The sequence below is a fragment of the Fundulus heteroclitus genome, chromosome 20 (assembly GCF_011125445.2).
Source record: "Fundulus heteroclitus isolate FHET01 chromosome 20, MU-UCD_Fhet_4.1, whole genome shotgun sequence".
Lineage (NCBI taxonomy): Eukaryota > Metazoa > Chordata > Actinopteri > Cyprinodontiformes > Fundulidae > Fundulus > Fundulus heteroclitus.
Window position 1 is genome coordinate 17,481,443 of NC_046380.1, and position 13,036 is coordinate 17,494,478.

At 37.3% G+C, this 13,036-nt stretch overlaps 1 protein-coding gene across 1 annotated transcript; it reads left to right on the forward strand.

Annotated features, from left to right (window-relative positions):
• The first annotated feature begins 2,564 nt into the window (after positions 1-2,564).
• Positions 2,565-12,614, forward strand: prxl2b (peroxiredoxin like 2B). Its single transcript, XM_036152234.1, has 7 exons — positions 2,565-2,776; positions 3,120-3,324; positions 3,620-3,671; positions 5,197-5,260; positions 5,443-5,518; positions 8,654-8,772; positions 12,265-12,614. The coding sequence occupies exons 1-7, from the start codon at positions 2,714-2,716 to the stop codon at positions 12,289-12,291; spliced, it is 606 nt and encodes a 201-aa protein (XP_036008127.1). The 5' UTR covers positions 2,565-2,713; the 3' UTR covers positions 12,292-12,614.
• The last annotated feature ends 422 nt before the right edge of the window (positions 12,615-13,036 follow it).

Genomic DNA, 13,036 nt, shown 5'->3' on the forward strand with positions numbered 1-13,036 from the left:
GACAAAATTATGTTCACAATACCTTCCAAAATCCTTTCACTCTGTTCAAAACAAATAGCCCAACATTCAAACTCACTCACCACATGACAAAATGTGTGTGTCTCTCTCTCTGTCGTCGCCATAATCTCTACGTCACTGCCTGACTGACTACTAGCTACATCACGTATTTATGTTAAAACAGCTTGCCATATACCTATATCACTGTGTAGCGGGGGCAAAGATTCCAGTTGCCCCAAAGCCATTCATTTTGGCGATGCTGATTGGCCAAATATAAAAGTGTAGAAGAAGAGAAATGATACCCGCGCTAAACTTTATATATAAGCGTGTCATGGACAAATAAAAAATGTTAATGTGGTGGATTTTTAAATTTCAAAATCAGACATACTTTAATAATCCCAGAGGGAAATTGCTGTTTCAGTACCATCACCAATACATAAACATCACAAACATTTCAGGGGGGAGACGGTTCACTGAGGCCGTGCAGCCATGGACAATACTGTCCACAAGGCGCTACCCTTTGATCTGTTGAAGGAAGATACCAACAACATGGGGAAAAGGGAGGGAGAAAAAAAGACAGATGCTTGACAATTTATGCTCTCACAAATAAAGAGTCAAACAACCGACAAAAAAGAAACCCTCATAGCACAAAAAGCACAAATAACACAAGACACATATATGCAGAATGTAAACATTTGAGACCCGTCGCGCGAGCATCAGTTATGCGTGTGTGTTTGGGTGAAAGTGTTTATATCTCCATGAACACTCTCCGGAGGCCATTGTCCTTGATGTTATCAGCCGGCCCACAGTACAGCAAAAGCATCCACAGGTGTCCGCAGGGAAGGGGGGTAGCCGGTAGCTTTTCTGAGCGTTTTGACTTTTTCGAAAAATAATGCTAAAATAAAAGATTGTTAGCTAGCTAGCTCCAAATGTAATTGCTGATTATTCTAAAACCATAACAGATTTTAACATGTCCTTGATAACCCATACTTTAAATAAGATTTTGCACACGTGTCCCGCGTTTGACGATCGTCCATCACTAGGGGGCGCTGTGATGTCAAGAAATCTACTACGCAAGAATGGCTGATCGGATTTTTACAAAACCTTCTTCATCCCCTTCCAGTCATAGCCCTGAACTAAAGTATTAAATATGGTAATGATTGAAACAAGTGGGCGGGGCCTATCTCCAAAAGTGTGAAAAAAACCTTGAAAACTTCAAAAAAATTACCAAAAATCAATTTTGTGGTGTAACGATCTCAGATTTTTTTCAGCATTGTCCATGGCTTTGCTGCAATCCCTCATACTGAGCAAGCATGAAGCGACAGTGGGAAGAAAAACTCCCAATTAACGGGAAGGAAAACCTCCGGCAGAACCGGGCTCAGTATGAGTCGACCGACTGGGGGTTACAGAAGACAGAGCAGAGACACAACAAGACAGACAAAAAAAGCACAAAAGCACACATTGATCTAGTAATCTGTTCTACATTAGATGGTAATAGCGGGTGATCCGTCTTCTCTGGATGATGTCATAGTTAACAGAACGCCAGACCAGGTGTACCTACTATGAAGAAAAAAGAGAGAGAACAGAAAGTTAAAGCAGAAATGACAACACATAATGCATAATTGAAGAAACAAAATATCCAGTGCTATCCATTGCTCTGTCTATGTAATTAGTAAGCATGAAAATTTGCCGGCGTAATTATTTTTTAAAGTACTGGATAATAACTTTTATGTGCCATCATCCACAGTAAGGAGTATGGTATGGGTGCGGGGGGGGGAAAAATACCAAAGCTCCCTGTTAAAGAAGTGCGGCAATAAATGGCAGGGGATTTTTTTCACCCTGTAGATTATTGTCATCGAGAAAAATGGCATAATAAAATAAAACCTGCCGTTTTGGATTCAAAACAGCGGGAATAAAATGAAAATGCCTCGGCAATTCTTTTTATTATTAAAAATAACTTACGGTGAAATACTGTTTTATATTAAAAAGCACATTTTTAGAGGAGAAGGAAATCTATTTCATCATAATGATCTTAGAATTGTATATTGGTTCAGTAATTTCACACTTTCCCTGTCACATAATGAATTAAACTATTATGTATTCAGGACACTTATTTCATAATGTTTTTTTGTTTTTGTTTCATTTTGGAGTTTCACCGTCACCAAAGAATCTAAAAGGAACATGTCAGATAAACATATAAAAACTGATAAAATGTGAAGCCTGTTTAACTAGAACAGGTAACAAAGGCCAGGCTGTAAAAAAAAAAAAAAAAAAAACATCACCCCCACATGTAATAAATCTTATGCAATCTGCGTTATGAAAAGGGCAATTGTCTTAAACATTTACGCAACAGTTAAAGGTTAAACTATAACCTGTAATCTGATGTTTTAAAAAAAATCTACACTCAAAGGAAAAACAACAGTGTTTAGAGAGAAAAAACATGTACGTTTAATTGTATGGACAGCACGTACTGAAGTCACTGAGCCCCGCCTCAGAATAGTCAGCGCGCGTTCTGATTGGGTAAACTGTCAGCACTACTCCAATTTCATTGGATGCTTCATTACAGTGGGCGTTACCGGAAGAAGGGGTTTTATAACTCTTGTGCGAGTGTAGTAGGCGTCAAAAACGCATATTACTACATACTGGTGTCCATTTCTGGTGTATTTTCTTAGAGACCGGATATATTTTGAAGTGTGTGGTGGAAAGCTGTGGAAAAATGGCTAAAGTGGATCTGGATAAAGTCGGGAAGAACTTGCTGAAGAGTGCTGACAGTGGAGAGGTAAGCTGGACCAGAAGGCTCCACGCATAGCTGAAGTTTTAAAAACCCAGAACGATTAAATCGGTTTATTTTGGTGTTTTTGTAGTAATATTGAAATTAATGTTGCTTTTATGTTGTCTGTTTCCTTCAATTAATCTTTAAGGGAGATGAAACGGCTTGAGACCTTGCTATTACTTTATATATAGGGAGAATTTTGTGTGACATAATGATGATTTGGTAGGAATACAAATGTGCAAATGAATCATGACCCTTGTGATTTAACAGAGAACTGCCTTCGTCAACCGTTTGCCAGATATTCTGCTGTGACTCAACTGTTTCCCATTCATTCCTCCCTGTGTTTCAGAAAGTGGAGCTCCAGTCTCTGTGGCAGGCCCAGCCTGTGGTGGTGTTCTTCCTGCGCAGGTTCGGCTGCCAGGTCTGCCGATGGATGGCGGCCGAGATCAGCAAGCTGGAGCCTGACCTCAGGGCCAACGGGGTCTCGCTGGTGGGAGTCGGACCAGAGGAGTTCGGGCTCCAGGAGTTTAAGGAAGGAGGGTTTTTTAAAGGCTGTGAGCACCACTTCTACTCACCTCGTGCAAATTTGACATTTTAAACATGATCAGTAAAATTAGAAAATGTGTTCTGGCCGTCTGGCTACATTCAAGCTGAGGCTAGAGTTTAAACACAACCATTCACATTGTTTCCAGTCTGAAGCCACCATTCTAACCTTAATGCACTGTTTTGAAGCACAGATCCCTGTGGGTGTGTTGCAGGGGGGGATACAAACATGTTTACTGACTCAATTGTGTGCCACAGGCTGTTGTATGAATAGTGTCAAACATCTTCTGTCACTTTCTCTTTCAGCCATTTATGTGGATGAAGAAAAGAAGTGTTACAAGGATTTGGGATTCAAACGGTGAGTGTTTTAAAATCCATGTTTGGATCAATGGAAACCCTTTTCTTCCAAAATCTGTGAGACTTTATCTTAGCCCTGCAAAAGTTTTAACACCCATTGAGCTCTGTCACATTGCAACTACAAACTTCAATGTATGATATTTGAATTTTATGTCAATATTTACAAACATATTGTATTTAGCTGATTAAAGAAAATGTTATAATGTATTTTTTTTTTTATTATCGAGTTAACATTTTGTCAAACCACATTTAGCTGCAATTATAGCTGCAGGTGTTTTGGAATGTGCCTCCACCAGTTGGGGACATCTGGACTGAACTTTTAGCCCCTTTCTCTTTGTGGCTTAAGCTCAGTCAGATTGAATGGTGTCTGTGAACATCGATTTTCAAGTCTTGCCCCAGATTCTCAGTCAGATTTACGTCTGGACTTTGACTAGGTCATTCTAACACACGGATGTGCTTTGATTTAATCCATCTCGTTCTAGCTCTGGCTGTGTGTTTGCATGGAGTGATTGTTGTACCATTATTATTGCAAGCAATGAACATGTTTTGTAAATGGAAATTTGAATTGCAATTCAGAAAATAAACTTTGAAAAAGCCTCTTAATCAAAAAAAAGGTTTGGAGAGAATTTTTGTGTGTTCTCAGATTTTATTTGTTTATTTTTATTTATTCTTTTTTTTTTCATTTCTTTCCACCAAATTTAATTTTTTCAGGTTTCTCTTTTTCAGATTGAGTTTTACGAATTGCATTCTTTTAAAATTGCGCTTCAGAGATCACATTCTCTTCGCTTCTCGCTCGATGGGCACATTGACTAATATAAATGTCGTTGCTAATAGACCAATAGAAATGCGTCTCTGCTCCTCACTGTTTTTTTTTTTTTGTAATTCTGAAAAAAACACCAAAGTTACTCTTGAAACCATTTTTTTACAAAGTTTTTCAAAGTTTAATTCCTGGATTGCATTTTTTCAAAGTTACAAAATGTGTTCTAACAACATTCACTTCATATATTTGGGGCTGCCGTCCTCCTGGAAGGTGAACCTCCTCCTTCTTTAGCATCTCATGCTTTTTCTTCCCATCAGTTGTCACCAGCTTGTCTGTGCCTGCCTAAAACAGAGCTCTCCACAGTATACAGGTGCCACCACTGTAGAAGTTTGAGTTTGTGTCTTCCGGGCGATAGCTTTCCTTCACAAACAACGTTATGGATGTGGGCTAGAAACATAATAATTAGTCTGATCTATGTTTTGGACTATTGCATAAATAGAATGCATTTAATTAAGCTTTTGGCTGTCATGTCACAAATTGAGACAACATTTCCAGGCTAACACTAACTTAGGAAAGAACTAATAGAGCAATACATTACAGCAATGAATTGGCTACATATTCCAACGTATTTAGAATCGTTTAATTGAAAAGAATTTGAAATGTCTCTCTGGTTTTTGGAAATTCTTCTGGTGAATTGTACACTTAAGGACTTAAAGATTCAGTAGTTTTTCCAATCAGCTTCTGTTGTATTTCTTCACCATTCCAGGTACACAGCTTTAAGTGTGGTTCCTGCTGCTTTAGGGAAGAAAGTGAGAGATATATCTTCAAAGGTAGAAATATTCATGTTTATTTTATTAATTAACAAAGAATACTACTGACAATAACAGAAAAAAAATGTTTGGTCATCAACTGTTCTATAGAGATCCTTTTTATTCATATTATAGTCATTTTATATAGATAATATGATGCAATATTGACTTGTTCTGACCAAGTTTGTCTCTGCTGCTTCCAGGCCAGTGATGCAGGAATCAAGGGAAACTTCTCAGGAGATCTGCTGCAGAGCGGCGGGCTGATCATTGTGGCAAAAGGTATAATCTATATTTATATGTGAAAAGAAAGTGTAGCTATGACTCAATAATGATGAACAGGTTGGCACTGATGTAAGCGATATTTACCCTAATATAAAGTCAGTCAGGTAAAAATGTGGAAATGCACGTCTGCTGTCTATCCACTAGAGGGCAGTGGCGTATCACACTACCGCTATTCTCTCTATTCTGAGGTCAGTGCTCAGCAGGGAGACTGACTGCTTCCACTTCTTTATTTCTTGTTTCTAAGTCAGACCTAAGGTTACATTTTGTTCACATTTTGAAAAGGCTCATTTATGATTTCACACAAAGGACTGATGTTTCCAGCTGATGAGAACTCAGTTACGAATAAATTATAGCACCTTCTCATGAAAACGGGGAACATGACCTTCTTAAACAGGTGAATGAGAGCAAAATATAAATTAGCTGTTAATTCAGATCATTTTCAGGGTCATGATAAACACTAGAGACCAAAAAATAGAAGACTGCTGCACTGCTCCTCTCGGTTAATGTGCTGATCCTCTCTTTTATGGTGCTGCAGGGCGACTTGCCCTGATGGAAAGGAGTTTAGCTGAACGGGTCACTCTGTCCTGTGTCGCTCCTCAATTATGTCTTTGTTTCACCCAAACGCTTTCCTGGAAAAAGTCCAATTCCACACCCAATACTAATTTATGCTGGGATGTCATCATGAGGATAGGATAGGTGATTGTGGGAGTTATGGTGCAAATATAACAGGTCAGAACAAAATTATGAAAAATACAGGAATATAATAGTCTACCCTATATCTAGATGTGATAATGTTTCCTGAAATGACGATGAACTAGAAAATATTACATTTGGGTAAATATAAGTGTAAACAAGACTAGTTGAACACAAATAATCTTGTTATCTTGCATAATAAAATATAAAATGAAAGAGTTTTAACAATACAGTGACATTTTTAAGACTCTAAAAGACAAAAGTGAAATAAAATAAAATCTACAGTATTTATTCCAATTTAATCTATTTTTTCAATACTGGATCAGTTCAAATGTCTTAGGGTGCCATTAAAAATGGTTCAAACCAATTCTGTTTAAAATCACTTCAATCTTAACAGCTTATTCTGCTATTGACTCTTATGTTTTGTCCTCTATTGGATTGAATAAAGTTGGATTGAATGAAGTTGAAAGAAACAGGAACATCATTATTTACAGTTTAACATAAAGGGGAACACACGGCCCCATCAGCCGGGCACCTCCTTCTCATGCTGCTCACCTGCTTGGTCAAACACTACTGTGAGACTATCTCACATTCCTCAAACATTTGAAGCAGCATTTGCATCCAATTGTCATGCGAATTTTGAGAGAACTTTTAAAACGTTGCAAAAAGGAAAATGCGACTAGGCTAACATGGTTGATATGGATCATTATGAATGGCTGTAATAATCAGGAACTAGAGGTTACAATACAAAGTAGCATGGACCACACATCTGAGGAAAATGGAGAGAGTTTTCAGTAATGTGTTGCTATCAGGCAAGTTGTAATTGTCATATCATTTAGTGTTGGTGATGTTACATGCTGTCCGGAGACCTCGAGAAAGAAATGTGATGCTATGCAGCGACAGCGGAAACGGCTGATCAGTCATGTGCGGTAAATGTTCGCTACGTCTGAACTTATTCCGCAAATGTGTTTCCATCTCCCAATTTGCGCATTGTTTTGGAAAAGTGAAAAACCAGCTAAAGCGAGCGTCAAGGTGTTTTTGCGAAATTGAGGAAGTTATATTGAATCTTGCTGCTTCCATCAACCTTTTCTGATGAGGTACTTCAAAAAGCGCATTAAGTAAAGTAAGTTAAATTTTATTTACCACATATAGCACTCTTCACAGGCATTGAGGGTCACAAAGTGCTTTACAAAAGTATACAATAAGATAAAACAATAAAAATACTGCAAAAATGGGACTAAAAATAAGTAACATTTTCTTAAAATGAGTGTATCTGTCCTTGATTTGAGCAGGTAAATAAGATGATCTGCCAATGGAATGAGGTTTTTGCACTTAGGAAATAGGAACAACTCATCTCCATCATTATTTCAACTGCAGGATGTCTAATTATTTTATTTTAGGGGTCAAAATACTCATTCCATTGGCAGATAATCTTATTTACCTGCTCAAGTCTAGGACAAAAACACAAATTTTAAGAATATTTTACTTATTTTTAGGTCCATTTTTGCAGTGGCATTAGAGGGGGAAAAAAACCCAAAAACATCATAGAAACTGTCACTACAGAGGTAGCGTTAAAATAGTCACAGAAGAACAGCCAATAAACTGGAGTTGTTAAAAAGCTTTGCAAATAAGTTTTAAGTTTGCTCTTAAAAGCATGCACAGAATCAAGAGAACGTAGCGAGAGCGGGAGATCGTTTCAGAGCCTTAGCGTAACGGCCTGGAAGGAGTAAACTCCTCTAGTCTTAAAACGGGTGTGAGGGACCATGAGAAGGTTCTGGTCCGATGACCTCAGCCTTGGATAAGGGAGATATACGCACACAACAGGGCTCTAATGTATAAGGGAGGCTGACCACGGAGAGGTTTAAAAGTCAGCACCAGGATTTTAAAATGGAAGTGAAAAACCACTGGGAGCCAATGGAGAGATTTTAAAATCGGGGAAATGTGACCACTCCATCCTCTCTGCAATCAAACTCTGGAGGAAGTGTCTGATAAACCTGGTCGGTCAGTTGACATCTTGGAGGATGGAGATTGGTCCCGCGCCGTGGATATACGGGATTTCCACCGGACACACAATCTCATCTGAATATCTATGTTCAGATTGCCTGAAATGATGACTTTGTGTTTTGCCTGAGTGCACATGTTGCCCCACACCATCACACTTCCTCCACCAGAAGCCTTTGATGTCATAAATAAAAAATGATTACACGCTAATGTTATTCATTTTTGTGCCAATTTTATATGTACTTGATGGAATATAGATGATTTATGTGTTTGCTTGCCATGAATAAATGCTCATATTATTTTTCCTGAATACTTGACAGGAAATCTGAGTTTCCTGCTCCTCTAGCAACCTAAAAACGTGTATAATCTTCAGTTTTTACAAAGTTTGGAAGCCTTTTTAATAGACAATGACTGCCACATTTTTCCTGCTGTGTAAAGGTGGGGAATCGGTGTTGCTCCACTTCATTCAGGATTCACCTGGAGACTTTGTATCCCTGGAGGACATCTCCAAGGCTCTCGGTCTCTCAGCCACAGTGACAGCCGGGCAGAAACCGGTGGTAAGACCTTTTCCTTCGTTAAACCCCTGAGAGAGAAAGGCCACATTAAGCTGGATGTTAAATGGTTAAAAAGAATAGAGGGGAAAGTGTATTTTTTTCCATCATGACTCCTTTACGTCAATAGATACTGATGCAGCAAAGATGTCTCTTCACAGGCAATTTCACACCTATTACTCCATCTTAGTGGTCCGTCAGGGTCTGTTTTTAAGGGGTCTGGAAAGCTTTTACACTCAACTGATGATCTCTGTTCTTAAAAACACAAGAGGAGGTATTGTCCACATTTATTCCACTTAAAACCAGCAGAACAACTTAAAAACAGCCACATTGACCTAAATCAACATGTATTAAATGTATATTATTATATAGAGACTCTTTGGTGGCTTTAGCAGATCATTTTAAAGTGTGGAACAAGAAACGGTTCATTCTTTGAAGCCTAATTTGATCATTTATGTTTATGTGCAACTTGGATCTTCTGGGAAATTTGAACCATGCTTTCCTTTCCTGTTGCACAGCAGTGTGATATTCTGCATTTTTCACTCTCACTCTCTGCCATGTGTGGCATGGTGACATGGCGGTAGTATTGCACAAGCATCTGAGTTGACCCGACCACATGTAAATTCACCACATGCACCGTAGAAAATATCCAGATTTCATTCTTGCAAATTCACAAATTTAATCACAGATTTTTTTTTTTTTTTGCCTTTCTACATTTATGACTTGTTCAATTAACATCAGATTTTTTTTTTATTTGAAAATTAAAAATGAAAGCATTAATGTTTATGTGAGTTTTTAATTTTTCTTTAGCAAATTTAGGAGTCAGTAATAAATTTAGCACAGGGTTCATTTATACAATAAATGTAAAGTTTCTCAGCTCAGTGTTTTTCAACAATAAACAATATGTTCAGGTTTCATTTTGTTGAAAAAAAAAAAGCGTACCTCACAATGAGCATAATCCAAATTAGCCTATGATTTGTCTACCACAATTATTTTCACAGTTTAAATTTAAACCTTCAGTATCTTTGGTTTTAAGTTATTGTCTAAAAACCCACACCCATGTCAAAAATGTATTGTTTTAATGTTTTTTTCTTAACAGCAGGTTTGAACTGCAAATCGCTTGAACATGCAACACTAAAGTCACTTCAGCTGAACAAAACCCCCCCCCAAAAAAACCTAAATATACCACACACAAAAAAAAACATCTTGATGATACTCAAGACTTTTTGGTAAAATATATTGTAGACTAGCAAGACAAAAGTGACAACTTTAAAAAAAAAAAAAAAAAAAGATGGGTGTCCATTTACATTTGGTTTTAAATTAACTCTTGTGATGTAATTACAGTAAAGACAAAATTTAAAAAAGGAGGATTTTTTTTAAAGATGTATTGGAATTTTCCTTAAATTTCCAAGATGGACAAATGCAAGAAAAACGTGGCCCACGTGATGTTCTCGCCTTTTACAGCGTACTGATTAACTTTATATTCAGGCGCTGTTCACTAGATTGAAGAAAAATAATCATGAGGACTCTGAACATAGTAACCAGACTGGGACAAAGTATTTAATCCGCTTCTGGAAACACTGGAACAATTGTTTGCGTGTTTTCTGATAGCTACAGATGGCAATAGTTTTTGTTTTTTGTTCTTTTGATATGGATCATTGCCTCAGGAATACCGGTGAACAGAAAGTTAACCCAGACTTCAGAAAAAGAGCGACTCGTTGATAGTCAGACATGATGGGGGTAGGTTGATGGTCAGGGGTTGCTTTGCTGCTTCAGGACCCAGACGTCTTGATGGAAACACGAGTACTGTTCCCTACCATCAGCACACTTGGGTTATGCAGCAGGAAAATTATCCAAAGCACATCGGGAAGTCCACCTCAGACTGGCTCAGAAACAAACCGAATGATGGTTTTGAAGTGGCCTAGTCAAAGTTTGGACTCAGACGTGGTTGAAATGCTGCACCGTTGACTTTAAAGTGCTCATTTTAAAAAACGCACAGCTCTGATGGCAGTTTCTGCCACGACGGACAGCAACAGCCTGTTATTAGGTTCAGGGGTTGATTACTTTTATGCCTACTTTGAATAGCTCCCCCCCTGTACATTAAATCATCATTTGAAAACTGCATTTTGTATTTTTTCTCAGGTTATCTTTGTGTCTTAAAAATTAATTTGATCTGAAATGTGAGGGGGAAAAAAAAGCAAAAACAGAAGAAATCTGTTAAGGCGTGATTATTTCTTTTTTTCACTGCTACCGCAATTACAAAACCACACAAACGTCTGGATACTGTTGTTCAGAGAATGGGCCACATTATTGATCGTGGGTCTGTGATGTCAGTGTTTAATGTCCCATGAAATAGAAATTATGTCTGAAAGGCAACTTCTGTTTATGTTGTAATTACACTGTTTCAGGGACTAATCGCTCTAATTCCTCAGGTCCAGAGCTTCGTACGGATCGTCCTGTGATCATCGGGTCTTTTGACATGCCAGATAAAATCACCACAGGCACCTCAGCCATTTTGCTTCCTTGCTCAGTTGGCTGCTTCCAACAAAAGCTCAGACGTTAGAGCATTTGCAGCGTGCCCCCCCGACAACTAACAGATGTTCCCGGGAACAGAATAGACCTTGTTTCCTCTCAGGGCTCACAGTGTGTCACAGCCAGTCACAAGCTAAAACTGTGTCGGCTTTGGAAGGAGGTTCAGACAAAGTTAAAGATTTTAAGTTAAAAAATAAAATAAAAATAAAAGATTTCTGCAAAACTTGAATTTTGAATTATGTTCCAAAGAAAATCTTTTTCTCTGGATGTATTACCATCAGTAATCAGTAAATACTGAGAAAAGATATATATGTATCTTTTCTCAGTATTACCCCCCCACCCCCCCAAAAAAACCCCAAAATAAAATCAAAACAAAACAATTTTTTTTCATATTCCACTATTGTTTATCTTTGCCTGAACTATTATTTTTTTTATTTACTCGCTAAAATTACCAGTTTTAGTAAATACATTGTACTTCAACAGCTAGAAAAGTGAAAAGATCAGATAACAGGTCCTAAATATAACATTCTTTATGCCTCTGTGAGTAATTACGCTCTGGCTCTGCCTGTGACGTCTGTGCACTTCATTTACAAGCTGTGACCTGCAAGCCAAGTCGTGATTTCGCAACATCTCATCCATTATTAAGTCATTATTTCAGCTCCACAATAGAAAAAATACTTTAAAATGTTTTTTAATAAAAAAGCTTTTTAGAAACAACCTTTAAACAAAAAAAAAAATGTTTTTTTTTCCCCCAATTCAAAACATACCAGTCTATCTTGACTACTTTAAATTAAAAAAAGCCAGCATTTGTGTGTAAAATGTATTGCTTTGGCTGATGTTTTATAGCATCTAAAATAAAGTGTGTAAAATATATCACAATCAAACAGCACAAAGATATTTGGATTAATGATGACTCAATTTATAACCCTGCTATATTAATTTTGCTGTTTGTGCCCTCTCTTGCAGTGCAATGATGATGTTTGCACACGATGAAGAAGTGGCCGTCTTCATCGGAAATGCTGAAGTCAGCCAGATAGAAGAAGAGAAATTATATTACTGACTCATTTGTTGAGTGATTATTACCATTTATAAAATCTTTGTACAGTCAGCTAATGCGTTACCTGTATATTTATGGTACAACATTGTTTTTTTTTTTATTAATTTTCAATGGAATTTAGAAGAAACTAATAATACGTTCCTCATGATTTTATCTTTATGAACAGAATTCATCTCCCTTAATGCCTTTCTTACACTTTACTGATTCTTTGAAAAAGTGTTTTTTGCTATTAATAAAACCTTTTGGAGCTCAATATTTACACAGCGTGTCCTAGTTATTATTATTGATGTATGTCAACTTGTATCAGCTCAGTTCTTTTAAGTTTATTTTAATTCAATTCAATTCAGCTTATTCACAATCCACAACAAATATCCTCTCAAGGCACTTTACAAAGAAACAAAACAATTTATACCCATAAATATACAGTCAATTCAGACCAATCAGATTTGCAGATTCAAAGTCAGTTACGTACAGTTCAGTTTGATCCTAGTTATTAAACAATGCAGACAAGTTGATTATATTACTTTATTTGTTCAAATTGGTAAGGAAACTCAGCCACCACCGGCTTTGCAGCAATCCCCCTCCGGCAGCAATCCCTCTTTCTCACTGAGCACCCACTCTCACTTGACTTTTACTGTTTATTCAAACAATATTTTTTTTTTTTTTTTTTTTGTATTTTAA